We start from the raw sequence: 24,223 nt of genomic DNA, 5'->3' as shown, positions 1-24,223 counted from the left end.
CCTTTTTGTTCTCAGCGTGCCTTCGCCATTTCTTCCGTTTGTCTTTGAACCATCCTCGCCGGATCGGGGCTCCGGCTGGCGAGGGGGGGTGTTAGCGTCAAATCCGTGCTTCCACGCATTTGAACACTCCCACTGCTTTCGCACACACTCAGCATCGGTCGCTATGGGTCTTCCTATTGGTATTCCATAGCTACGACGACCTCACACATTGACACCTACTTTTGGACCCCCTGGGCTTGATCCTCCTCGTGGCAGTCACATGAGTAAACACCGCGTGTGACGCGGTCCCCACGATGCCTGGGCAGCTGCCCTGGGGCAATAAGCTTGTGGCTACTGTTGTTTCCCTTTGTTGTGACACCTGCGGTCGGGCACGAGTTGCACTTTCCCTATCCTCGGGATTGAGCGACTCTACAGCTATTCTAACGGTGCACCTGGTCTGGTCACTGTGAATGCTTGCCGACCGCAGGTACGTCAAGCCCTCTGCCATTCTGTCTTCCCCTTGCTCTCCTGTGTGCTCTGCTCTCTTGTGACTTTCCCTATCCTCGGGATTGAGCGACTCTACAGCTATTCTAACGGTGCACCTGGTCTGGTCACTGTGAATGCTTGCCGACCGCAGCTGGTTCAATTGACCTCAAGACACCACCAAAGCTTTCGCTCCGCTCCGACGGACGTCTCTCAAACCTCTCTCAAAACGCTTCCTCAAACCTACGCGCTTCCTCGCAACCCAAAGACGGCCTCCAGACGTGCTGGAGCCTGACAATATCATTGTACTTTTCACCGGTTATAATGTTCTCTTAAATTGGGTTACTTTTGCAGGCACCGTCACCGTCAAGGACTGATGCAAAACCCGAAACGCCGGTACACACATGATTTCATGATACGAGGTCTACAACATGCTCACACAAAGACACACACACATCGTACGACGGCAAGACTTTGTGACTACATTTCATGACAAAAAAATTAGAGGTTTATTACCCTAAAATTCGGGATAAATTCACGCGTGCTCATAATACACAATAAACACACACACACACACACACGCATACACCAATTCAGACTCGCTCAGAAAACATGAATCTCAAAACGGCGCGTCAGGATGAGGTCGTCGTCCCTAGGAAAAGCAGGCAAAGCAAAGGGTGAGCGGTCATGGGCACAGCGCGCGATTCACCCACGTCATAACACAGCAGTCCCGTACAAGGTTAGCAGGGCCACGGCCTGGAAGAAAAGCCCGTAGGCCGACAGCAAATGCCAAACATCGTGGTTGTCAAACACGTCCAGCAAAATACAGGGCTGCCAGAGTTGGAATATACGGCCAAAAGGAAGCATGACAGGGTGACAAGCATGAGATACACGCCCGCCCAAAAGAAGCTACATGGGACAATGATGCAGGCGTTTGCATGCAGCCGATCCGATTCTTCCAGGCCTCGCACCTCGTTCAAAGTTCGACTGCCCGCAGCGTCATAGTAGAAGGAGCTGGACTGCTGCCATATAAAAAAGTAGAGCGCAAACACCCAAACCAAAAGACTGCCACCCAGGGCACTTGCTGGGAGCCAGGTCAACCGCTCGCCGTGTCGTAGTTTGTTGACGATGTAGTAACTGACGTAAGCTCCCAAGTTGAGAATGGCCAGGACCAAGAACACTGTGGGTCGATCAGAAATGTTGAGCGCCACGCTGGCAAACAAGACCGCCCAGGTAAGGCAAAGAACAATGGTGATGATAACGGCCTGGCGACGACGGCGGGGCCACAGGGAATGCATGCGAAAGCCACAAGAAAGGCAATAGCGACAGGGCCGCACAACACCCCGGATCCCATCATGCGGCTGATGCTGTGCGCGCGAGAACGGAACATCCGAGTCGATGGACCAAGCATCGCCATCATCCATGACCTCATCCCCCACACTGCTGCAAGGTAACACGGGCTTCTCGCACTGGCAAGAGCACGTCCAAACGCCGAGGTAGTAAATCTGGATCACCAGGTAGTAGGAGAGTGGGACCGCAAGCAGGATAATCACAACATAGAACCACAGCGATGGAATGTAGACGCCTACACAGCGAGCACACACGACAGATCGTTTCCGTCAGGCCGTCGACTGGGGTGACTCTATCATAAGTTGATATCATGTCGTTTTCCAGCAAGGGGCATCAGCAACCACGCTCTTACCCAAGACAACCACAAAGACGTAGAGGGCCATGGCCAAAAAAAACGCATAGGGCCGACAAACCACGTCGCTGTGGCGACGCTGAAACAACGCCAAACCCGTCATGGCACAAATGACGTACACTGCGGACACGACGCACGAGAGAAGCGAGCAGGCCATATCAGATGCAGTCATCAAACGCTTCAAGGCAAAGCAGAGGTGACAGTGCATCAGTCTTGTTTTTTTGAGAGGAGCCAAACTACTACGCACTCATTGCAGTGTCAAACTGGAACACTTGTTCGCCTGGACACGTGTGGTAACAGGCACTGAAAATGCCTTCGGCAACGATGGCTAGGCCTACAGAGAAGAAGAGGCCCCAATGACGCGGCACGCCAAAGGCGTGGTCGGGCTTTTTGGGGCTTTCCTGCTGCTCTCGTGCGAGCTGGTAGTGGAAGCTCCGGCGCCGCACAATTAACAGAAACAGACAACCTAGGGTCACATAACTAGGTGGAGCGGCCATTGTGCGCAAGTAAAGAGTGAGGTGCAGCCAGTTGCGGGCCGTGTGCCTTGATATGCATGGTTGCGAGCACGAACCCGGCGTTGCTAATGATGTTGTTGAATGCAAAAAAATTCCACACACGATGCACGCAGCGAAAATTGAAAAAGCATCGGTTCTGGTCTCCCTACCAGTGGCAAAAGAAAAACACTTAGCTGGGCAGGGACCAAGATCGAGCAACGGGTATCTCCGATCTGGTTTCTACCAGGATGACGGACTTCATTAAAGGCCGACAACTGCTCAAAGGCAAACTGAATGGCGGGCAGACCATAGAAGAGTACGACCACCACCATGAATAGGGGGTATTGTGCAAATTTCTTTTCCTGCTCGACTGGCAGCTTGCGCGTCAGAAGGTTCACAAACAAATGCTCGCGATCTCGAAAGAAGCGCCCACGCCAGCCGCGCTGGTTGACCCAGTCCTTTGTAAATTCGGGCCGGTCAAAATATTCCAGCCCCCGCACACCGATGTACGGCACAATGCTGGTAGAGACGTGTCGTCGCTTGGTCGAGCCTTCCACTGCTGTACCGTCCGATGCTGACGCTGCCGCCGTCGAGGCAGACTGCGACTCCTCTAGCTCCTCGGCCGTCGGTGGGCTTGTGATGAGCTCAGGATCCGTTTCTGATTCAATGTCGCGCAGAGCATGAAGCATGGCAGCGGACCCAGTGGCAGCAGCAGGCGCCTCGGAGCCGTCCGTGGCGGTGCCGTAGCCGCGATGAGCATTGCGTGACAGTTGTAGATGCGTGCTGGCATCTCTAGGCTCCACGCGTGTGCGCAGCAAGCCACGGGTTGCCGTGCGAACGGCTTCAAAGCGACCGTTGATATAGCGATACGTGGGCTCGCTGAAGCCCTGGCCCGAGACCGCCTCCCATCCGATCATGCCCATGGTAAAGAGATAGGGTCCCACGAAATACATCATGGAGAGGAAGAGCAGGGCGGGATAGAAGTGGCTCAGCTCATATTGGCGATGCACGCTAATCTCAATGGACTTGGGCGCATTCTCGTTGCAGGCGCCGTCCTCTTCGTTGGGCTCAACGAGTAAAACCAGGAAGATGGAAGGCCCAAAGTCATCGCGTCGAATATAGAAGGTGCCCTTCTCCGTAAACTCTTGATGAAAGCCCACAAATTTAATCTAGGTGAAGGTCAGAACGCACGCACGGGGTGGGTGGTCGATAGCACGTGGTCAGCAGGCCAATAATCACGAGCCAAAAGGGTATATGCATTTCCAGTAGAGCGCACGTTGCTGGGGAGGTCATAAAGGGGGCAGCTTGAGTTTTGAATTGAAGCAACGGCTTTGAGCTCCTTGCCCTTGCCATCGCTGTTGAGCTCGATCTGCACAAAGTCAATGTCATCCGTAAACTGAAACTAAGGAGCGCAGAAGCAAGAAGCATGAGGATCTGGTGCGCTGCACCAGAACGATTCAGAGCACTGAAGGGTTTATCAAACTGCGAGGCACGGCGTCAAAGTTACTTGAAAGTAGGTGGGGGAGTTTGGTGTGACATCGATTGTCAGTGTCTGGCCGACGGTCAGCATGCGTTGTAGCAGCTCGATGGTGAGGTTGAAGCTTTCAGCCAAAAAACTGGTAATGGCGAGACTGAAGGGGGCATAGTCGGGCTGTTTGTCCATGCAGCTTTGAATCGAACAGATTTCACGGCGCACTAGAAAGCAAAGCGCCACACCATGAGAGATTGTTCGCATGATACATGCGGGGAGCCGGAGCCAGCTCAGCGTCGCGGGTTTCCCGGGTGCAGGCCAAGATTCAAGAGTGGGCTCGCAACGACGGCGAAATCGAGCCTGGGCCTTCTGAGGTGAGTGGAGGCAGACCTTGAAAGTAAGAGCAGGAGCTGGTGGCGGCAAGGGGCACACCCCACGAGTTGAGAGTGCACGGTTGGACCACGGAAAACCCTACTGAACCTACACACGGTGATGGCGCGTCAGGGATGAGTGTGCTTTGTGGGTCGTCTTCACAGAAGGCAGTGCGTGACCCACCCTCGATCTGACGGGTCGTCTGCGCGGCGATCCGCGGTGCGTAGCCCTCGCTGCTATTATACTCGAAGCGATAGTACAAGACGGTGGCGGGATTTGTGGTGTTCGTAAACTCGTAGGTGACATTCGGTCTCAAGCGAATGGCTTCAGTCGTCTGTGCTCGAGCCAGGTCCCCCCACAACAACAGGAAAAGGCCCAGCGCAAGCACAAACCGACCGCAGGTGCGGCGGAGCGTGGTGCTTCTGTGCACCATCATCCTTGGAGCGGTCTTTTTATTCTGCAATGCCCGTTTTCTCCTCTTCTGTTGTAACCCAATCCAAGACGTACAGCAACCGCAACCGCAACCGCAACCGCAACCGCAACCGCAACCGCAACCGCAACCGCAACCGCAACCGCAACCGCAACCGCAACCGCAACCGCAACCGCAACCGCAACCGCACCCCCGATCCCCCCCTCCACGCTCAGTGTGGAGTCGAGTGGAGTTCAGTTGGAGAGCTGTGAATCTCTCATCGATATTGCAGTGTGTGTGTGTGTGTGTGTGTGTGTGTGTGTGCTGACAAACAGTCAATCGTGTTTTGTAACGTCAAACTGACATGTGAACAACATTTTTGACGGTGAAAGGGTAAATTAGGTTGCTGCGATGCCTGCATCAACTGCTGATGCATGGGGTGAGGGTGCGCCTAGTCGGAGCTGGCATGAGTCAGGGCAGTCCAGACATCAAGGACAAAGTCGATGTTCACTGCGCCGAGACCAACGAGGGGAGGAGACACGGCACTCAGCGCGGCTTGCCATGCGCGCAGCTCATCTGCATCAACAGCATTTGCCTCTTGCAAAGCGCGCAGCTACCATTTGGAGACAACACAGGAAGGGTGAGTTTGGTTTGTATCGTAAAGCCTGGGGTGCTGAAATGCCAGTTAGATGGTCGTGCCCACCTCGGAGACCAGAGCTTCCTGCAGCCTGAGCGTGCCGGTAGTGCCAAGATCATAGCCGGTAAACTCGCTGAGCATGGGCAAGCGTCAAGACGCGTGAGTGCGTGGTTACCAATGAGCACCCCTGGTCATGGTTGTCCATCAGCCGAGAAAGCAAAACGAAAGCAAAAGGCAAACACAGCGACCAGAAGAAGACCAAAGCCAAAGAACAAACGAACAAAATCAAACTAGCAAGGGGTGGGGGGGCATGGGTAGCGTCTGCACCTGATTTTCGAGCGGACTCGCTCACAAGCTGGTAGAATCCGCGCCGCTGTGTTGGCCTCGGTCAAGCTGGCTGCAAACTCCCGCACCTAAGGTCAAGATCGTGGCGTGGAAAAGGGTTAACCAATCCGGCATCTGTGGCTCAAAAATGAAGATGAAAGGCATCTGGCACGAGACAGATCAACCTTGTCCAGGTATTGTTGGTACTGTTCTGGGTAATCGCTGGCGTTGATGGCCGTGATGGCGTTGTCAATGGCAATAACATGACCGTTGGAGCGAGCCAACATCGTGTTGCCCGGATTCCCGCTAAGAAGAACAAGCGCAAGGAGATCCGTGACAAAGACGCGCGTGGAGAGCAGAAGCAACAAGTGCGCTGGCTTATACAAGCAAAACAGGATGCACAAAGCGAACAAAGGAAACGACTGGGCAAGGCGATAAAAGGATGCAGGGCTAATACGAGCGGGCCTGCGACACTTGGCAGTTGTAAGGGCTCGAACACGCACCGGTTATCCCATAAAAGGGGAAGACGATCCCCATTGTTAATGAGAATGTCGAGAATCAGCATGCGTGCCAGCTCAGCCACGCGCTGCTCACCGCTAGGGGTCAAGCCAGTCTGTACTCCAACAAACATGGCGAATTGTGAGGCAGCATCTACTTGAGGTGGGGTCGGGAAGGGGTGGGGGAAGGGTTCAGAACAGAGCACGTACTCGCCCGAAAATGGCTGCCATGCCCTCGGCTCCAATTTCGCTAAGATTTTGACCAGCTGCAAAGCCCTTCAGTACTACAAATACCTGTCCAAAAAGCGCCACCAATGTCAGTTCCGTCACAATGACCGGGAGATTTTTGGCTAATCTCCAAACAGCCTTACCTGGGAGCCAATGTTGACGCCGACACGGCCCATGGGGTCAAGGTTACCCAGGTGGTGCAGCATGCTTCGACCCTCACTGGACGTTGAAAACAGCAGGTTGATACATGGCAGACACGAATGCAAACGAAAAATCAGACGGTCGGGCATGCTGTGCAGTATCTGAAATAGTATGGAGACCATTCGACGTACGCCGATTTGATGGCAATCACGCGCCAGGGGGGGCTATAGACGCCAAGGCGCACTGCCAACATGGAGGCGAAGCATTCCGCCGCTAGGTTACGCGAACCTTTAAGAACCATGGAACCTTCTTGTGTCTCGATGAAGAAAACACCCTGCATCTCCACCCAAGAGCAGTGGCACAAGCTTGAGTAGGCAGCCAGATTGTTACAGACGCCAACACCACTCAAGGTCAACAAAGCCCCTGTTCCTCGCGCACGACCAACCTCAGCACCAGCGGCGGAGCGCTCGACACCAATGATACCCTTGGACCAATCAAGATCGCCGAGCGCGCGGCGCATGTAGGCACGGCGCGCATCAAATTTGTACTGTCGATCAAGCGACGTGCTCCACTTGTACTTTTTCTTACCCTCGGATGCACTCTGATCCTGTCCCTCCGAGGTCGAGCTTGCCGTGCTCTGCAGCAGGGTGTGGCATGAGCGAGCCGCCATTGCCATGTTTAAATCGACACCAGACTGAGCCAGTGCCTACCAGCGATGTGGAGGGCGGCTGATACAGGGTGTCCAGTGTTGGATCCGTCTTCTCCATCTGTGCATACAGTGCATCGGCCAGGGTGTGCAGTTCTGTGGGCACTGTTTGTTGGTGTTCAGCCCCGGTGGCATGTGAGAACTATAAGGTTGGCAGGAAGACGCCGAGAGGTGGAGAGAGCGGTTGAGCTCTGTCCCCACCCCCATGTAAGCCAAGTTGATACCCACCGCTAGCATCATCCTCACGGGTTTGAGTATCCACACCCCGCCCCTCCTGCTCGGCATACCAGGCCGCCCCAGCCGCCAGAATCCGCTGCTTTGCCGCTCGCGACATGATCTTGTTTTTTTGCAAACAACAAACAAAAATGCCACAATATCGTCTGACATAATATTCTGACAATCGCCTCTTGTTGTTGTTGTCTTTCGCATAACGCACACACATGTGCAAGTGTGTGTGTGTGTGTGTGTGTGACGGTTTTTTTTTTTTTTTTTTTTGCTGATTTCGTGTGTGTGCGCGGATGTGTGTGGGAGGACACACGGAGACGTTTTGGCAGTGCTGGGCTAGAGTGTAGAGGGCTGGTCCTGGAACACGAACACGGACAATCAGGTGTTGTGCTCTCCGGGCAGAGGCTGCAGCCATTTGCAGTGGGACGCTTGGGGGGAGCTACGTGTTGGTGTTTCTGGAGTGGCTTTTCAAGGCGTACGAGGGCTAAGCTCGTCCTGGTAGAGCCGCTTCTTCTTGTTTGCGTCGGGGCTGTTGGGAGCTTGAGAGAACGCACGGGCTCCCTGCACGCAGCCACTATGGCGGCTGAAGAGCGCATGACACTGGATGTGGACACCATCCTAAGGAGTCCTCAAACACGAGTCACTACGCTTCCCTCAGCGGACAGCAGCCAGGATCAAAGCCGTGAGGGCCCCTTTGAGAGCGTTGTGGACGTTGTTGATCCGCCTACCTCGACCACACAGGACGGTGGTGATGCTAGTCCATCCACCGCACACCACCAGCGCTCACAAAGGCCGCTTTCCTTTGTGGGAAGCATGGATGAGGAGGAGCTGGCAAGCAGCGGCGACTTTGGACCCACAGCAGCAGATACAACGGGGCATGGCCTCAGTCATTCCCTGGCCAACATAACCTGGGACTTTCCCACAGCCAACGGCCCTCCTCATGAGCAGGATGAGCAAGGGACACCAGCCACCCGCCCCGTCAGTGTTGTGGTGCAAGATGCTGAAGTGGCACCTGCTGCGCCTTGGACCGCCATACCAGCTTCCAAACGACAGAATGACTCGTCCAGCAATGGTAATGGCATGGGTGCCATCATCCATTGTGCCGTCATTCATCCCGAGGATGATCACTATCGCCGCGAATTCATGTCTCGCACCAAGCTGAGGCGGTACATTCAGCGCTGCATCGACAACGATGCATCGCTCATGGCAGAGAATCACCGCTCTCAGAAGCGCGTTCGTACCATCAATGCAGCCGCCGCGGCCGCTGCCAATGAGGCCACCATGCCGCTGGGCGCTAGCTTGGCACCTCCGACTGGTGCAGCCAACCCTACCCTCTCCGTAGCGTCCGCTCCTGCAGACCCCACCGCCCCCACGATTTCTAGCCCGCTCTCCCGGGCCGGGGGACGATCAGCCCAGGGGGCTGGAGGCAAGGACACCGATGGCGTGCCACAGCGTATCGAGATTACTTCTCGGGACATGCGCCAGCTAGACACAGCCACAGCCACATCTTCAGAGCCCTTCATTCGGGTCCGGCGCGGCGCTATTTTGGTCAAAATGGGGCCTTATCATGCTATTGTCACGCGACGCGAGCTGCGCATGTTGCTGCGCGATGGCGCCGACGAAGCGCTCGGCCGCGTTCTGAATTGCTTGCCCATTTCTGAGAGTGGCTCGTTGCCCTTTGAGCTGGCCGTGATTGACGTACTGCTAACCAGCTGTATCGAGATGCTCAGTGATCGTGTCCGCAACATTGAAGACAACTCAACATCCACCTTGCGCGCCATTCGCAAGCAAAGCGCTTCTCAAGAGCTGGAAAAACTGCGTGACCACAAGGCCGAGCTTCGTACGCAGATCATGCAAGCCCAGCGCCTACACCGAGCCATTGACGATGTGTTGGATGACGACAATGAACTACTCTTCATGCAGTTGACCCGCATCGTGCAGGAACCGCTCACGTTTACTGATGCTATGCAAGATGAGCAACGCAAGCGTGAGCTCACCGAAATCACAGAGGCGCAGATGGAAGATTACCTCCAACGCCTCTCCGACCTCCTCATGCGACTCGACCTCGTGTCTCAACGCATCGAGTTCTCCGAAACGACCGTCACTTTCAAACTTGATACCATGCGGAATCGTCTTCTCGCCATCGGCATGTTTCTCAATGTGCTCACGGCCATTCTTGCCGGCGGCGCGCTAATTGCTGGCTTTTTCGGTACGCCACGCCACGCTCCATTTACCAGCGTTCATGCACACCCCTTCACATCCATTCACATACATACCCATTTATACAAGCATCAGATCGACCATTCTTTCCGCTTCGACCGACCCCAAAGCTCAACCCTGGCCTGCCCAATTCGACATGCAGGCATGAACCTGAAGAATGGCTACGAAGATTCCAACTCCAAGTTTGATCTGGTGATTGGGGTTGCCTCGGGCGCCATGATTGCTGCCATGATCGCTGCCACATATATTCTTAAAAAGGCTGGCCTTTTCCAAATGTGAACATGTGAGTGTCCTCTTCTTATACCAGCACATGGTCACCTGATGAGGGGAGAGTGGTTAGCATTCTCTTGTTATTGTGTGTCGATTGCAGCTGTGTCTTCTACGAGTTGTGCTTGTGCATGCAAAGAACGACTGGTTGTTGCCCTTCACCACGAAGCTACTCTTGATCTGATGTACCTCAGGAGTTGGCGTTGGACGTCTAAAAGTTGTACATGGCCTCGGGTGGCAGCGGCGCGGCATTGCCAGGGTACATGCGCTCTGGCGTGCCGGCCACAGCCCCCTCCACGTCCCGCTCCAGCACGGCACTGGCGGGTAAGGCGGGGTTGGCAGCTTCTGGCGCAAAGCCCATCCCCATGGGGTCCATGGGTGCAGGGCTCTGAGTCGCACCCATGCCGGACGCAAACTGAAACATGCCGTTGGCCGCGGTCGGCATCATGTTGCTACATGAGCACATGGGGGGCAAAGAGTGAGATGAGTTTAAAAATGAGGAGACCAAAACGATGTTGGAATGCCAGAGGGCATCGCCAAGTAATATGGCGGTAGTATCCACCCGGTCCAAATCATTCTCAAACATTGCACAAATTTATGCCAGCTTGGCAAATCAAAACTTCAAAATTAAAGACGGGGACCCAGTCATTGCCACACCCAAAATACAAAAGCTGCCATTCAACAGCAGCTCTGCCTTGCCGTCCCTCCCTTGGTCACGCAATACGTACGGAGCAACTTCATCGTCCCACTGAAGGTAGGTTTCGATCAGCCGGCTCGCCCGTTCAGCCAGATCGTCGCTCTCGTGTGTCTGCAGGTCCTGTAGCATATCAATGCCTGCAAAATCAAAGTTGAAGCCCAATGAGTATTTGTGTCCGTTCTATACTCGATACAATAATATCTATACTAGAATATCCCGCAGACTGTATTTGGGATTTAGGTATAGCGCTTGACGCACCACCACAGTTTTCGATGAGGTCGTGAAATTCGTTTGGCTCGTGCCGACTGCGATGGCCCAGTTGCAGGAGGTTATCAAGACCATCGAGCGCCGTCTGAGTGCAAGGAAGAAGGAACAAGGTTCATGAATCCGCAGATGCGATGAGTCTGCCACCGTCGGCGTGAGTAGCAAACAGAGGGTTGCCTATGAAAGGCATTCTTTGTCCAAGTGCGTACAGCAATAATCTTTGGGTCCTCCTTGTCAAGCATCGAGCACAGAGCCGGGATGGCTCCCTTGGAGGCCATGTATCTGCGTTTGTACCGAATGCATGGACGGAGGGTTAATGTTGGGAGTGATGGTCTGCTGGTACACCGGAATCACTTCCAGCCCGCGTTCGTGAAGTGAGACAAAAAAAAAAAAAAAAGAAAAGAAAAGCCTACCGCAGGTGCTCTGGAGTGCCCGATTGTGTTGCGTTGGCAATGGCAAAGGTGGCCTCCTTTTGTGTCTTGAACATGCCTTCGTGCACGAGCTTGAAGATTTGAGGAAAAATATTGGCGGCCACCACTTCCTACGTGAGCGAATTGGACAGGGGGTTAGAGCATGCATGGTGTGCGTTGGGGCAAAGGCAAGGAAGTCACAAACTTTGACTTGGAAAGTAGTGCCACAGCAAATGTTCGAGACAACCCAGCAAGCTTCCTTTCGAATGTTCTCCTGTCGCACGAGCAGAATCAAGATCATCAGGGTATATTGCTGCTGGTTACGCCTTTGGACAGCCTGGCATGAAAAGCGCATTGCCCTCGTCTTGACGAGTACGTCGCGATGGCGGTCTGCCTTACTCGTGAGCAGCTTAATAGGGTTCGAAGCGCGGGCAAAATGTGATTATTCAGCACAATCTGCCGAAATCAAAGCGGAGGGAGATGAGTCGGGCGTGCCAACATTGGTGGCACATCATGCTCGCTCGGGATGGGTGGCGGCACCTGTGTCTGTCGGTCGTTGCCCGAGGCGATGTTGCCAAGCGCACGCAGTGCAGGGGAGACCACGGCAAAGGACGGATGGCTGAAGCGCGGGCAGCACATTGAACGGAGTGAGTTTCGGGAGGGGGCGGGGTTGTGTGGTTATGCTGAGGCAGGAAAAGTGCATTCTTGTGCGTTCGAAGGTGGATGGCCCAGAGCGGGTCCGTTGGGCACATTTGCTTCTACCTGAGCAACGACACAAGAGGCCCAACAACACCGGCCAGGATGACGGCTTCGGCTCGCTCGTCGGTGCCGTCAGCCAAGTAGCTCAAGCTCCAGCATGCATCTAGAGCCATTGGCCACTAGTGAGTTGGGGGTGCGGTGCAGGACGGGGACGCAACACGCGTGAACAGACAGGGCGGTGCGGTTGCACCTTTGAGAATCTCGGGGTCATTGCTGTACACCAGGCGGTGCAAGACACTGAGGGCAGGCTTCATGATTTCAAGGTTAACCAAGGGTCGGCGGCCACGACACAGGTTGGCCAGGGTCCACACGGCGGTTTTGATCAACGAGTCGACTTCGCCCGTCACAATGAGCCTGATCAAAGAGGAAAAACAGGAGAGGGCCACTTGAGACTTGTACATCATGGCATGCGAATAGCTGCGCCGCGGCGAAACTGTTGCACGGGCTGACCTCAGCACTTGATCGAGGGCGCCCATGCTCAGGACGCGGTCACGCATTTGTTCATTGTCACCGGCAATGTTACTCAGCGCCCATACCGCCTATGGGTTTCGTGCATGCCCTCGTTTAATGTCCTGGTTTCATGTATGACCCTGTGTGGAGGTTGATGCACGGCAAACAACGGCGCCGACGGACCTGTTCTTGAAGCTCAACTGCACTGTTGCTGAGGCACTGTATCAGGGGTGAGATGGCATCGCATGACACCACAAAGGCAGTGATTTGTGGATCATCCGAGGTTAAGTTGGTCAAACACCAGGCAGCCTCAAACTGTGCCGTGCATGGAGAGGGTGAGGAAGCAAGGGGTGAGCCGGGGTTGCACAGATTTGGGCAGCCACGAGTTGAGCTTGTTGCGCACGGGCAGCGTACTGGGATTTGTGGTTGGTCCTGAGCATAGAGCAGACGAACAAGTACGGGTACAACACCAGCCTCGCAGGCTTGCTGAAGTGGTGGGTCGTTGACTGCGTACAAACCCCAAGGGTGATAGCTTGGTGAAAGGCAGAGACGAGAGAAGAGGCTGGCTGGATTGGGCTACGTCAGAGACAGTGGAGTCGGCAGGTACCTCGTGCCACCAGCTGACGAAGCTCCGTCACGCCTTGGAGCACTGTCTCAGATTGACTGCTTTCCATGGCGGCAATATACTGAAGAAATAGGGTTTGCAAGTCCTAGAACGAGGTCGAAAAAAAAAAAAGCAAGTACGTACAAGTGGTCAGTAACGGGAGCACAGAAGCCTCGCACGGCGTCACGAAAAGGACGGGCGTACCGAATCAGAGGCGCCATTGTGTGCGTCCGGCACGCTTTCGTCAACATTGCGGCGTCGCTTCATCTATCACCGAGAGTCGCAGGCAGGGGCACGCGAACGCGAATGCCGATGCGAGCAAAAGTGAGGAGGCCGCAAAGGGACATGGGGTTGCAGAGGGACGGGCGGTCGGCACGGTACCTGCTGCTCGCGTTGTGCTTTGCGCAGAATCACATTGGTCTCTTGGCGCTTCTTGCGGAAAGCGTCGGCCGTCCGCGCATTGTACTTGAAGCTGTCCAGACGATCACTCATGTTGGCGGTCACGCGAGAGCACTTCCTCTGGCCAGTGCACTGGGCAAGAGCGCAGCAACGTTTATTCCGTCAAGACGCTCTGCCAAAGACGTCACGAGAAATGAAAAAAAAAACGAAAAATTTGAGGAGAGAGAGAAGAGACAGAGAGAGAGAGAGAGAGAGAGAGAGAGAGAGAGAGAGAGAGAGAGAGAGAGAGAGAGAGAGAGAGAGAGAGAGAGAGAGAGAAGAGAGAAGAGAAGAGAGAGAGAGAAGAGAGAGAAGAGAGAGAAGAGAGAAGAGAAGAGAGAGAAGAATAGAGAGAGAGATGGATGTAGAGAGAAGAGAGGAGAGGAGAGAGAGAGAACAAAATAAGCAAACGACAGAGAGAGAGAGAGAGAGAGAGCGATGAGAGCGAGAGAGAGAGAGAGAGCGAAATTCGAAAAAATTTCGACGAACGCACACACACTTTGGTCAATCGATCTGCGACGACGAGTCAAAGGCGACAGGCGGTGCAGCAGATTTGCTACAGATAGATTCAAAGGGCGTGGGCTTGTGTGGTGACTGGTCATCATGGATGAGGGTGGTAGTAAGAAGCGTGTGGCCTTTGCGGCGGCCAACGAGGTGCGCGAGTTTGAACCCACAGAGAAGCGGTCCAAGCCAGCTCAAGAGCCGAGTGAAGAGGAGTTTGCGGCCCTTTCCAGTGGTACGTGTTCATGTCTTCTGGCACAGCATGGCTTGCCCTTTCCGCACCGAGCCAGCCGAACAGGCCAAACAGGGGGCGCACAGTTCACGGCTGTTGGAATTTGGATGCAGCTGAGCGGCGAGCACGCATGCGCGACGCCGCTCGTGAAGAGTCGCACACCCTGGATAGCGATGACGAGGAGGCCAACGAAGCAGAAGAAGCAGACAAAACAGCTGATCCAGCCGAGGTCCAGCGCAAGTATGAGTTTACCGAAGCCGACATGCATGAGAAGCTGGATTCTGAGGTTGGTCACCTCGTTGGAGCATCATGAGGGAGTTTCGAAGCAGTATTGTCGCACTTTCATCGCCCGCCCTGCACGCTGACACCGACCTTGCCTTGCTTCTACTTGATTCACCCTTGGGCATATATGCACTCGGCCTGTGTGTGTGTGTGTGTGTGTGTACATGGGTGTCCTCCCCCTCGCGTTTTGTTGCTTTTTTTGGTGGCCGTTAGTTTCAGGACGGTGGATACGAAATGACTGGCTTCAACCTCAAGGATGAGATGGAGGAGGGCTACTTTGATGAAAGTGGCAATTTCATTTTCAAGAAGGATGATGATCATGCTGGTGACAAGTGGCTTGAGAACACGGGTGTTCATGATGGCAAGGTCAGGCCTTCCATCAATCCCACCAAGCTTTTCATGGTGCCCTCAGGTGGCCTTGTCGCGTTCACATGCTTATACAAAACTATCCTGCTCATTCTTCATTGTTGTTCCGGGCAACAGCGCAAGATTCAGATGCAGGGCAAACATGTTGAGCGTGATCACAGCGATATCCCCGAGGACAAATTTGACGCCATGGAGGCACTTCTCAAGATGCTCAAGCCACACGAAACAGTGACGCAGGTCCAGAACCCTTTTCTTCTCTCCGCAACTTTGACCCTCCCCTTCTACTAGAATGTTTTCCATGCACGGCGAGGGACGCTCAAAGACCTTGTTCATGTTCAGCTTATTGAAGCGCTAATTGCTAATTGCATGGGCATAGGCACTGACTCGGTACGGTGGCGGCAAGGGACGCAAAGCTGGCGCGGCACGACAGAAGCAAGCGAGTGCCGCATCTCGCGATGCACCGCGTGACGACCAGGTCTGTGTTTGCGTTCAGCAACCAAGGCAAAATGGCGCAGCGACTCACCTCTGCCTCTTTGTTCACTTGTTGACAACTCGTACTCATTCGTCTTTTGCTGCTGGGGATTTTTATTTCGATTTTTTTCAGGCAGTGGAGCGAGCCACCTCATTGTGCAGCGTCCTTTTGGCGCAAGGTGTCTATGAGATTTACGATGTATGTCAGGGGCTTTTTCATGCATTCGATTCATTCTTTTCAAGCATCTGGCTAATGGTTTGCGTCGTACATGAACGGCAACGGACAGTACTCGTACGAAAAGCTACAGATTGAGCTGAAAAAGCGCAACGTTGTCACGTTTGAGTTCAAATGGAGCGATCAAGAAGATGCCGAGACGTATGGGCCGTACACTGCCGAACAGATGCACGCATGGCAAGAGCAAAACTACTTCAAGACGGGTGTTTGGGTCCGGCAGCTAACCCCGGTATGTTTTTGCGTTTTACTCACTGGCCTTGCACACAAATGTGTGTGTGTGTGTGTGTGTGTGTGTGTGTGTGTGTGTGTGTGTGCGCGCGCACGCTGTTCGTCGGGTACACCACCCTCTTGTTCATTGACATCGTTTTGGGATGGCGGTTTAGGTGTCACGTGATACTTTCAACCACTCAAGTCGCGTGGACTTTGAGTTATTCATGGATGATTGACCACGACCGCGTGGGATTGAAGGCTGCCAAGGGTTGCTGTTCATCACGCGTTTAAAGATGGCGAGCACCGGTGCCACTGAGGTCAAATGAAGCAGTGTACTTTTGTCATTTTGTCATTCCGTGCCAAGCACGGCCGGTTGAGAGACAATTGAGAGATCCATGCTGGGTGGCATGCGAGCCGATTCAAAATCATCATAAAAATTTGGAAAAAAACAAAGCAAAAAAGTTCATCAAAGGCAGCTGCAGAGCTGCCTGGGAAGCAGTGCAGGTTGACTGTTGGGACACGGTCCAAGCGACCATAACGTGGCCATTGTCAGCGAGAAGGCGCGAAGAAAAAAAGTGACGCCAAGTGAGTTGGAATTTCTTTAAGCCACGGTCGCATCCAAGCCATCAGCCGTGATGCGCAGGGCCGAGAGTTTGGAAAAAATGTCCTCGATTTCCCGATTGTAGTCCTCATCGCTCATCTATAAGGGACAAAGCCGCCGAGCGTCAGACTCAGAGAAGGCAGACATCAAGGCAAAAGACGCCAAGCTTCAAGCAGGACAACAGGCAAATCGGCCAGCTTACCTTGACCTCATGCTCGTGGCAAATGGCTGAGAGGTTATCCACCACGGCCTCGAGATATCGAATGTGAGCCGCAACCATGGTCATGCACGAAGGATCAAGGAAGTCAAAGCGTGCAGCGTGAATCAATGGCAGCTCCTGCGCAGCGGATGAGTGGGTGAGTGTCTTATCGAGGGAGCGCGGCCCAGGCGAGGGATGCAACGGGGCCACACCTCTGGCACGAGCTCGTTGACATTGTTGAATGCATTCAGAGCTGCATCGCATTGGCTCGCAGCCTGTCAAGGGTGGAGCAAGACAGTTTGAGACAGAGAGGCGAGGAGGCGACAGGGCCGAGGAGAGGCGCGATGGTCCACGTCACGCCGGGCAAGTAAACATACCTTGTCTCGTTTTGCTTGATCGGCTTGACTGGAGTGTAAGGTTCGGTCATATCGCTCCTTGGCCTAAATAAAAAGGTGTGGAGGCCCAAAGAGGCCAACGATGACGAGAGGCCGTGGTACAGCGGTCAAGCGAGCAGTCAAGGCACCACATGCCTGCGTTTACCTTGACATAATCGAGGGCACAGCGCTCGTGCTGCTTGACCTTCTCATTGATGGCGGGGAACATTTTCATGAAGCGCTTGAGTGGGTCGTTGACGGCACCGTGGTAGTTGTCGTGCTGTGTGATGACAGAAGATGTGATCAGCCAAGCGTCAAGAGGGGGCAAACTACGAAAGCGCATCGAGCGTGGGGGCTGGTGCGTGCACGGCAGCGGCACGGCATCGTACCAGGTCTTTGCCACGCTCTGCGAGAAAGTCGGTCACCTTACGAAACTGGTCGATGCGTTCGTCAAAGTTAAGTCGCTCCGGAGTCGAGTCATCTTGGCGGGTGGTGAAGATGGGCATGGAAAGCAGCTCCTCGCGTAGTCGGACGCGCTCGCGGCCCAATTCTGTGATGGTGTCTTCGTACTTTTTGGATAGCTTGACCATGGCCGCACAATGCTCCTCAAAGGCGCGTTGATTGTAAATCACGTCGGCTAGCTCTGCCGGAATAAGCGACTCGGGGATGCCATTTCCCCGTTGGCTACGAGTGCGATCCTTGCGGAACATGGTTCCGCCGGGCTCTACTCTAGGGGGCCGCCCCCAACTCGAACCAGAGAATCAGGCAGCGAGCGCCTCGCTACAGCCACGCCGAGTTTACTCACCGCGACCCTTGTGGCTCACAATCCTCCACCACAATGCAACCCGTCACCCCAAACCGCTCTCATTCCACCCCAGCGTCACAACAACGAGCACGACGCCGACGGCGACCACCAGTAGAGGAGCCACACAGCACAGCAAAATGCATCCAACTTGGCAAGAACAACCAAACCCGCTCAAAGTTGTCGCTTCACCAGTCTCTCTCTCTCTCTCTCTCTCTCTCTACATGTGGTAGTTGTGCTTTTCCTTCGTGTCTTTCTTTCCGACCAATTCTTTCTCTCTCTCTCTAAACCAAAAACCAATTCATTTTTCTCTCTCTCTCTCCTCTCTCCTCTCTCTTCTTCAATCTTTCTTTAGAGGAAGCGCGGCGGGTTACGGCAGACCGACGCCTTGCACGGGCAGTGTAGATCGGCGAGGGATTCGTGCGTGTGGAGACGGCGGCGGGTGTGGATCAGCTTGGACGGGTGAAGCAAGTGTCGTTGTTTGTACAGCTTGGTTTGGGCGTCGGTGGTTGACGGGTTATTTTGCACCAGAGCGCGCATTGCGCGGTTGTTGGCCGTCATGGCTGGTCGACGCCGCTCATGGCGGTCACCCCAGGAGGCCCCTTCCAGTTCCAGCACCGAGGAGGATGAGAACAATTCGATCGACCACGGCTCGGTTTTGCAATCGCTGCAAGATGGATTTGAGACGCGCATAGATCGCTTCGCCAATGCAGCGAGTACACCCACACCTCCCAGCTCACCCGACCCAGCACGCAGCGCCGAGACTGTACGAGTTTGCTCCTCCTCCTCTTCCTGCTGCATGTCGCTTGCTCTTGTACTACCTTGGTGGGCCCTTGAGGCGCGCATGTCCTCTCAGCCTGGCACTTATTCGACACACTGTATGCACATGACTCAACATCGGCTTGCCTCTCGTGGACTAGGTGGTGCCACCCTCAACGCGGCTGGCAGACGGGGTCGAATCCGATGTGGCTCTTACTCCCTTTGCACGCACCGCAAGCCCACCGCCATCGACTCGCAAGCGGCTCCTTCATAGCGGAAGCAACTCCTTTAGCGCCGAAAGCGATCGTCCTTTCGCCCCTGATCAAGCATCTACGGCAGCTACTCCTCCGCCGCTGCCGCTGGCAACACCGGATCTGTCCAGCGCGGCCGCTCAGACCGCACATCCCAATCCCGGTGAACCTTTGTTTGGTGCCGATGGTGTTGCAACACCATCGGCATCTGCACTGTCGGGGACACCCGCTGCGTCACGGGAATTGAGTGTCAGCCCCACATCCCCGCCGCTGCGCAGCCGCATGAGCTTGAACAAAACCCCCCTGACGAGCGATGCCGAGTACGACGACGATTTTGCAACCTTCAAGTATGTACCTGCTCCGCACCCTGTCGCCACGTCTTTGTCATGAAGCCCGTTCTCGTCCTGGGACAAGGTTGAGGTTGATGTTGATGTCAAAGCTTTTTTTTTTTTGGAAGGCCGTTTCTCATGGTCTCGTTTCTCATTTTGGCCCTGCGAGCTAGAGTGCGCAGCGTTGAGCGTGCCGAGCCCAAGCCCCGAGCTTCAGGCGAACTCTCACTCGTGGTCAACGGCCGCCGCTTCATTGTGGCTTCAACGTATGTCATTTGCTACCTTTGGCTCTGCTTCCGACTCGTGCACACGCTCATTGCCGGTACGCCGATGCGACGGGTGACATTTGCGTAGCTTGTTTGATCGCTACCCAGACACCATGCTGGGACGCATGTTTGCCACGAGCTGCGCTCGAAATGAGACGGTTCAGCCCAATGAAGATGGTGATTATGTGATTGATCACAACGTCTCGTCCGAGGCCTTTGCTGCCATCCTGGACTTTTATCGTCACGGCCGCATCCAATGCCCGCCCACCGTGTCTGTCTCCGAACTGCACGCAGCATGCGACTTTTTTTGCATCCCTTTCAGCGAAGCCAGCGTTCATTGCGAGGACGTGGCCAAGTTTTTGCACGAGCTTTCCAATGAAGGAGCCCGCAAACAGTTTGAGATGTTTCTTCGGCTGGCCTTGATGCCAGCCATGGCACGCTGCGCCGACTTGGGCGAGCGCCAATGTCATGTCGTCATCCTCGCAGATTCAGACACGGTCGAGTGGGATGATGACCTACCCCCACAGCTCGGCGAGCAGTATGCCAAAGGTTCGACGTCAGCCACCGCTCTGAGCAGTTTCCCAACCCATTGCCTTTTTTGCATGTGCGCATCCTCAGTCATTGCGGCGCCCGTCTCCTCTTTTAGTGGTTCACAACAGCAGCCTGCTCCGCTTCCTGTATCATTATGAGAATCGCACCATTGCCAAGCGCATCCTCAAGGAAAAGGGCTTGAAGAAGATTAAATTGGGCATTGAAGGATTTCCCACCTTTGCCAAGCGCATTCGTCGCAATGCAGCTGGGGCCAAAGTTGAAGGTAGGAGTCCTTGCTTGGGGCAGGGGCAGGGGCAGGGGCAGGGACAAGCGCAAGCGCGGTATGTCCGTGTTGGAGAGTAGATCGCGCGGACAAGTCATCTGCTTGATGTGTGGCTTGCTCTTTTTGCAGTGGAGTATCATTATGATTTACGGCCCTACGTCAAAGCTTCGTGGGAGAAGGAGGAGCAGAAATCGCGCCATGTCGACTTTCAATATGTGCGCACGTCTACAACCACCAATGTCTTGTCAACCGTCATGACATCCTAAATCTTTGTGTCTATGCAAGTGGACAAGTACCCGCCGCGATGCAATTCTTTGTACTTGGGGCTTGCTTGGATGCGCCCCCCGCTTTCTGCCAGAGTCTTTTGTCGCGCTGAGCGCGCTCAAGTGTTGTTGTTGGTGATGTTGATGCAGTTGATGCGGTTGATGCAGTGTTGATGAAGATTGTTTCATGAAATTCAACCGCACACATCACCAGACCATTGGTTTGCAAAAACAGGCAGCGTGATTAAGCTTCCTTCGCTTCCATCTATTGGGCATACGTTGGTCCGAGCAGCCAGTGTGAGTTTGAGTGGGCGCTGGTCATGGGGTGTTGGCTGGGTGCTAAGTAAATACGGCATGTTAAGCAGCGTACACACACTAACCTCTGCCATCATGCGCTTGTGTACAGCCAAGGCTGCGAGCCGTTTGTTGCGCCATGCCGTGCGCTTACCGCTCTGGCAGGACAGGACAAAGCGGGCAGTGCACGAACCCAAAGCCAGCGGGTTAGTTTGCCTGAAGGAAACACGGGAGGGGATGGTCGATTGAAACGTCAATTGAAACACAGTCAACACCCACCGCCAGATCATCGCCAGGCACCTCAGCCCGCATTGCCTCATGGATGGCTTGCGCCGTGGCCGAGCCTTTCATGGGCCGCGGGGCGCCCATCTCTTCGCAAGTTGCTGTGATGGCTGCAAATATGAAAAAGCACAAACAGCGCGCGATTGCGTGTGGGACTGGTGAGCTGTGTAGCAAGTGCAACAATGGCAATGTTTCGGCCTCGGATTCATACATACCATCTCCATAGCGGTTGCAATAGTCGAGGACACCTTCAGGGGCGTTGAGGTCAATGGTCTGGAATGGACCCATGAAAGACCAACGCAATCCAAGACCCTGTGACACGGCAGTGTCCACATCCTCGGGACTTGCGACGCCATCCTGGTGCGCGGCAAAAAATTTCAGTAAAGGCTTGCATCAGAATGGCGTGCACAGGAGCTGTGCTATGTATGGACAAGAACACGGACCTCAACGAGACGCCAAGCTTCCATCAAGAGGGCATATTGAAGACGGTTGATGATGAAGCCGTTGACCTCTTTTTTGAGCAAAACTGGGGCCTATGCGACAGCATGGTGGGATCGTGTCGACCGCCACACGTGTTGGTGATGAAGCGAGACTTCATTGGTGCGCAGTGCGCGCTGCATAGTCACGCAAAAGTAGCTGCAAAGCTGGGCCTGGGACTGTCATTCTTGACTGTACCTGGCCGAGGTCCAGCAAAATCTTGCGGGTGCCCTCAATCACGTCTTGGCGGGTCCAAGGCGCTTGAACAACCTAGTCAGTGACATCAAGGGTCACGACACACTCGCTCAATCTGCGTGCCACCCTTTCATACGCACCTCAACGACGGGAATGTAGTGTGGGGGATTAACGGGGTGGGCCACAATTACTTGCTCGCGGCGAGATAGACTAAGTGAGCCATGGGACCGATGAGACAGGTGTGACATGGAATGGGCAAGTCTTGGTGTTGCAAGTCAGCGTAGCGTACCTCTCGGAGATTTGGGAGGGGGGGAGGCAGGAGGTGGAGGAGGCCAGGATGGTGCTGTCACTGACGACCTCGCACAGCTGAGGGATACGGCAACATCAGAGGGTTGGCCTGGATGAGGGGAGTGTGGGACGCCAGCTACACTCAATTCTCGCCCTGTTGCGTCTCTCAGTCGCATTTGGGATTCACCGTGAAGCTTACCTGGCCAAACACCTTTTGCTTCAGTGGGAGAGATTCGGGGACGCACTCCTGAATGTAGATGGCGTCGCTGCAGGCAGTGGCCAGGTCAGTGGCCACGCTAATACGGGCATACACGACGGCAGGCTCCTGATCGTTGAGCAAGCCTTCAGTGGCGAGCTTTTGCAGCATGGTCTGCACGGCCGTCTGGGCCTGAGCCAGCTGATCCGGGTTGATGTCAAAGATGCAGACGTTGTAGTTGGCTCGTGCGAAGAGCTGTCAACACCCGGGATGCAAGCAAGCAGTTAGGAAGCTGACAACTTTCAAAGATGGGTCACAGGCCGGTGCAACAAAGATCGGTGGCACCCCCGAGAAGCCGGTCAACACACCGAGGCCCAGCAGCGGCCAACAATGCCGGAGCCCACGATGGTAACTTTGCCCTTGATCTCGGCCATCACGATGGTGACGATGGTGATGGCAGTAAGCGATTGGGTGCTGCACGGCCTTCACACCGGTGCCTACAGGTCGTTGTCATGAAAAATCCATCGGCAGGTGACCTCTCTGGCGTGCCGATCAATCAACCCTAGTAGCTGCCGTGTACCAACCCCCTGCCTTGCACGATGCCCCCCACAGCCACTGACCGACCTCTCAAAGCCGAAGGAAGGAGGATGAATGAAACAACAATAACAACAACCAACAACAACAACTAACAACAACAACAAACAACAAACAGTAATTGACGCATTACGAAACGCGGTTGAAGAGAGACAGACAGGGAGAGAGAGAGAGAGAGAGAGAGAGAGAGTGTGTGTGTGTGTAGGAAGCGCTTTGATCGTTACTGCATCGTTGCTGGTTCGATTAAGATGGTGGTGGTGTGGCTTTGGTCGAGGCAGCGGGCAGCACTCATGAGGCGATCAAAAGGAGGGCTAAGATATTATTTTTTAGCTTGATTCGAGTGGGTGGTTCCCACAGGCCTCACGCCCATCTTTGTAGGCTTGCTCGAGACGGTACATGTCTTGGCTAAAAATGTAGTGTGTTGAGATCCAGCGCGTGGAGCAGCATTGCTACGCAAACGGATGCCAGTGTCAGAGGAGATTGCTGTCCGGCAGACTAAAAGAAGAATGCTGGCCGCGGTGCGGCGGCACAGAGCACTGACCAGTCCATCCTTGGGCGGGAAGTAGACGTAGCGCCAATACCAAAACTTGGGTTTGGTGGCAAATTTGTAACGGTAACCTGCAAAGGCGGTGCAAGCAAGCGAGCGAGCATGACAGTTCAGTGCCGAAAAGGCGACAACAAGGGCCGCGATGACGACACGGAATGGTGATGGAAACAGGCATTGACGTACGCATATTGTCAATGTTCATGGGTAAGAAGCGCTCGTGGCCTTCGGCGTCCCGCGAGTCCTCGCAGGTTACGCCGACCTTGAGCATGCTGCGCGCCATTTCGACATCTTCTGCCAACCCGTTGTTTGTGAGTGCCTTTGCAGCGTTGTCGCCCAGCAGCTTCAGCGCAGCTCGACTCAGTACATAGCCAGCTCCGCCCGAGTAGTACGACAGCTCAGCCTGAGGACCCTGGCCCCGGTGAAGCAGAAACCGGTGGCCTATGCACATACCCAGTTGCCATGGTCACTGGGATTTGGCGCAGCAGAACAGGAAGAGAAAGCGGGGGGGGGGGGGGGGGGGGGCCCTAAAAAAGGGGAAACAATGTTTTTAAACTCAAACCCCCCAAAAAAGGGGGGTTTTTTGGGATCCTATTGGGCAAAAAACTGGCCCAGGTTTTC

At 54.5% G+C, this 24,223-nt stretch overlaps 9 protein-coding genes across 9 annotated transcripts in view; 3 read left to right on the top strand and 6 right to left on the bottom strand.

The window, feature by feature from the left end:
* Positions 1 to 1,065: 1,065 nt before the first annotated feature.
* On the bottom strand, positions 1,066 to 2,661 carry MONBRDRAFT_13561 (uncharacterized protein; the record flags this gene model as incomplete). The annotated part of the gene is made up of 6 exons (XM_001742106.1): positions 1,066 to 1,114; positions 1,199 to 1,293; positions 1,434 to 1,829; positions 1,953 to 2,047; positions 2,165 to 2,284; positions 2,412 to 2,661. The coding sequence occupies 6 exons, from the start codon at positions 2,659 to 2,661 to the stop codon at positions 1,066 to 1,068; spliced, it is 1,005 nt and encodes a 334-aa protein (XP_001742158.1).
* Positions 2,662 to 8,244: 5,583 nt separating this feature from the next.
* On the top strand, positions 8,245 to 10,076 carry MONBRDRAFT_22037 (uncharacterized protein; the record flags this gene model as incomplete). The annotated part of the gene is made up of 2 exons (XM_001742564.1): positions 8,245 to 9,877; positions 9,964 to 10,076. The coding sequence occupies 2 exons, from the start codon at positions 8,245 to 8,247 to the stop codon at positions 10,074 to 10,076; spliced, it is 1,746 nt and encodes a 581-aa protein (XP_001742616.1).
* Positions 10,077 to 10,891: 815 nt separating this feature from the next.
* Positions 10,892 to 13,062, bottom strand: MONBRDRAFT_793 (uncharacterized protein; the record flags this gene model as incomplete). The annotated part of the gene is made up of 11 exons (XM_001742105.1): positions 10,892 to 10,989; positions 11,111 to 11,204; positions 11,326 to 11,398; positions 11,530 to 11,657; positions 11,732 to 11,800; positions 11,926 to 11,982; positions 12,067 to 12,145; positions 12,289 to 12,388; positions 12,476 to 12,639; positions 12,736 to 12,824; positions 12,919 to 13,062. Coding segments are annotated over 11 exons (1,095 nt in total), but the record flags the coding sequence as incomplete, so codon positions are not given.
* Positions 13,063 to 14,640: 1,578 nt separating this feature from the next.
* Positions 14,641 to 16,310, top strand: MONBRDRAFT_22035 (uncharacterized protein; the record flags this gene model as incomplete). Its single annotated transcript, XM_001742563.1, has 7 exons — positions 14,641 to 14,796; positions 15,006 to 15,158; positions 15,276 to 15,395; positions 15,535 to 15,633; positions 15,763 to 15,828; positions 15,917 to 16,093; positions 16,248 to 16,310. The coding sequence occupies 7 exons, from the start codon at positions 14,641 to 14,643 to the stop codon at positions 16,308 to 16,310; spliced, it is 834 nt and encodes a 277-aa protein (XP_001742615.1).
* Positions 16,311 to 16,675: 365 nt separating this feature from the next.
* MONBRDRAFT_35478 (uncharacterized protein) lies at positions 16,676 to 17,958 on the bottom strand (the record flags this gene model as incomplete). Its single annotated transcript, XM_001742104.1, has 6 exons — positions 16,676 to 16,774; positions 16,878 to 17,012; positions 17,087 to 17,149; positions 17,252 to 17,314; positions 17,415 to 17,528; positions 17,638 to 17,958. 6 exons carry the CDS (start codon positions 17,956 to 17,958, stop codon positions 16,676 to 16,678), a joined length of 795 nt encoding a protein of 264 aa, XP_001742156.1.
* Positions 17,959 to 18,401: 443 nt separating this feature from the next.
* On the bottom strand, positions 18,402 to 18,851 carry MONBRDRAFT_4920 (uncharacterized protein; the record flags this gene model as incomplete). Its single annotated transcript, XM_001742103.1, has 1 exon — positions 18,402 to 18,851. The coding sequence occupies one exon, from the start codon at positions 18,849 to 18,851 to the stop codon at positions 18,402 to 18,404; it is 450 nt and encodes a 149-aa protein (XP_001742155.1).
* Positions 18,852 to 19,527: 676 nt separating this feature from the next.
* On the top strand, positions 19,528 to 20,735 carry MONBRDRAFT_13315 (uncharacterized protein; the record flags this gene model as incomplete). Its single annotated transcript, XM_001742562.1, has 4 exons — positions 19,528 to 19,655; positions 19,744 to 20,204; positions 20,302 to 20,469; positions 20,599 to 20,735. 4 exons carry the CDS (start codon positions 19,528 to 19,530, stop codon positions 20,733 to 20,735), a joined length of 894 nt encoding a protein of 297 aa, XP_001742614.1.
* A 780-nt stretch (positions 20,736 to 21,515) lies between these two features.
* MONBRDRAFT_2035 (uncharacterized protein) lies at positions 21,516 to 22,880 on the bottom strand (the record flags this gene model as incomplete). The annotated part of the gene is made up of 7 exons (XM_001742102.1): positions 21,516 to 21,665; positions 21,752 to 21,841; positions 21,984 to 22,055; positions 22,121 to 22,190; positions 22,270 to 22,346; positions 22,468 to 22,719; positions 22,833 to 22,880. Coding segments are annotated over 7 exons (759 nt in total), but the record flags the coding sequence as incomplete, so codon positions are not given.
* Positions 22,881 to 23,187: 307 nt separating this feature from the next.
* Positions 23,188 to 24,223, bottom strand: part of MONBRDRAFT_22031 (uncharacterized protein) — a gene marked incomplete at both ends in the record, with an annotated part of 2,686 nt that continues 1,650 nt past the window's right edge. Inside the window, 3 exons of the mRNA XM_001742101.1 lie at positions 23,188 to 23,292; positions 23,600 to 23,676; positions 23,789 to 24,043. Of these exons, the coding sequence (XP_001742153.1) occupies positions 23,188 to 23,292; positions 23,600 to 23,676; positions 23,789 to 24,043 (437 nt within the window). The remainder of the gene's footprint in view (positions 23,293 to 23,599; positions 23,677 to 23,788; positions 24,044 to 24,223) is intronic.

Source organism: Monosiga brevicollis, genomic scaffold (genome assembly GCF_000002865.3).
Source record: "Monosiga brevicollis MX1 MONBRscaffold_2 genomic scaffold, whole genome shotgun sequence".
NCBI classification, from domain to species: Eukaryota; class Choanoflagellata; order Craspedida; family Salpingoecidae; genus Monosiga; species Monosiga brevicollis.
The sequence above is the reverse complement of the archived record's forward strand: the minus strand, read 5'-3'. Positions and strand labels throughout refer to the sequence as shown.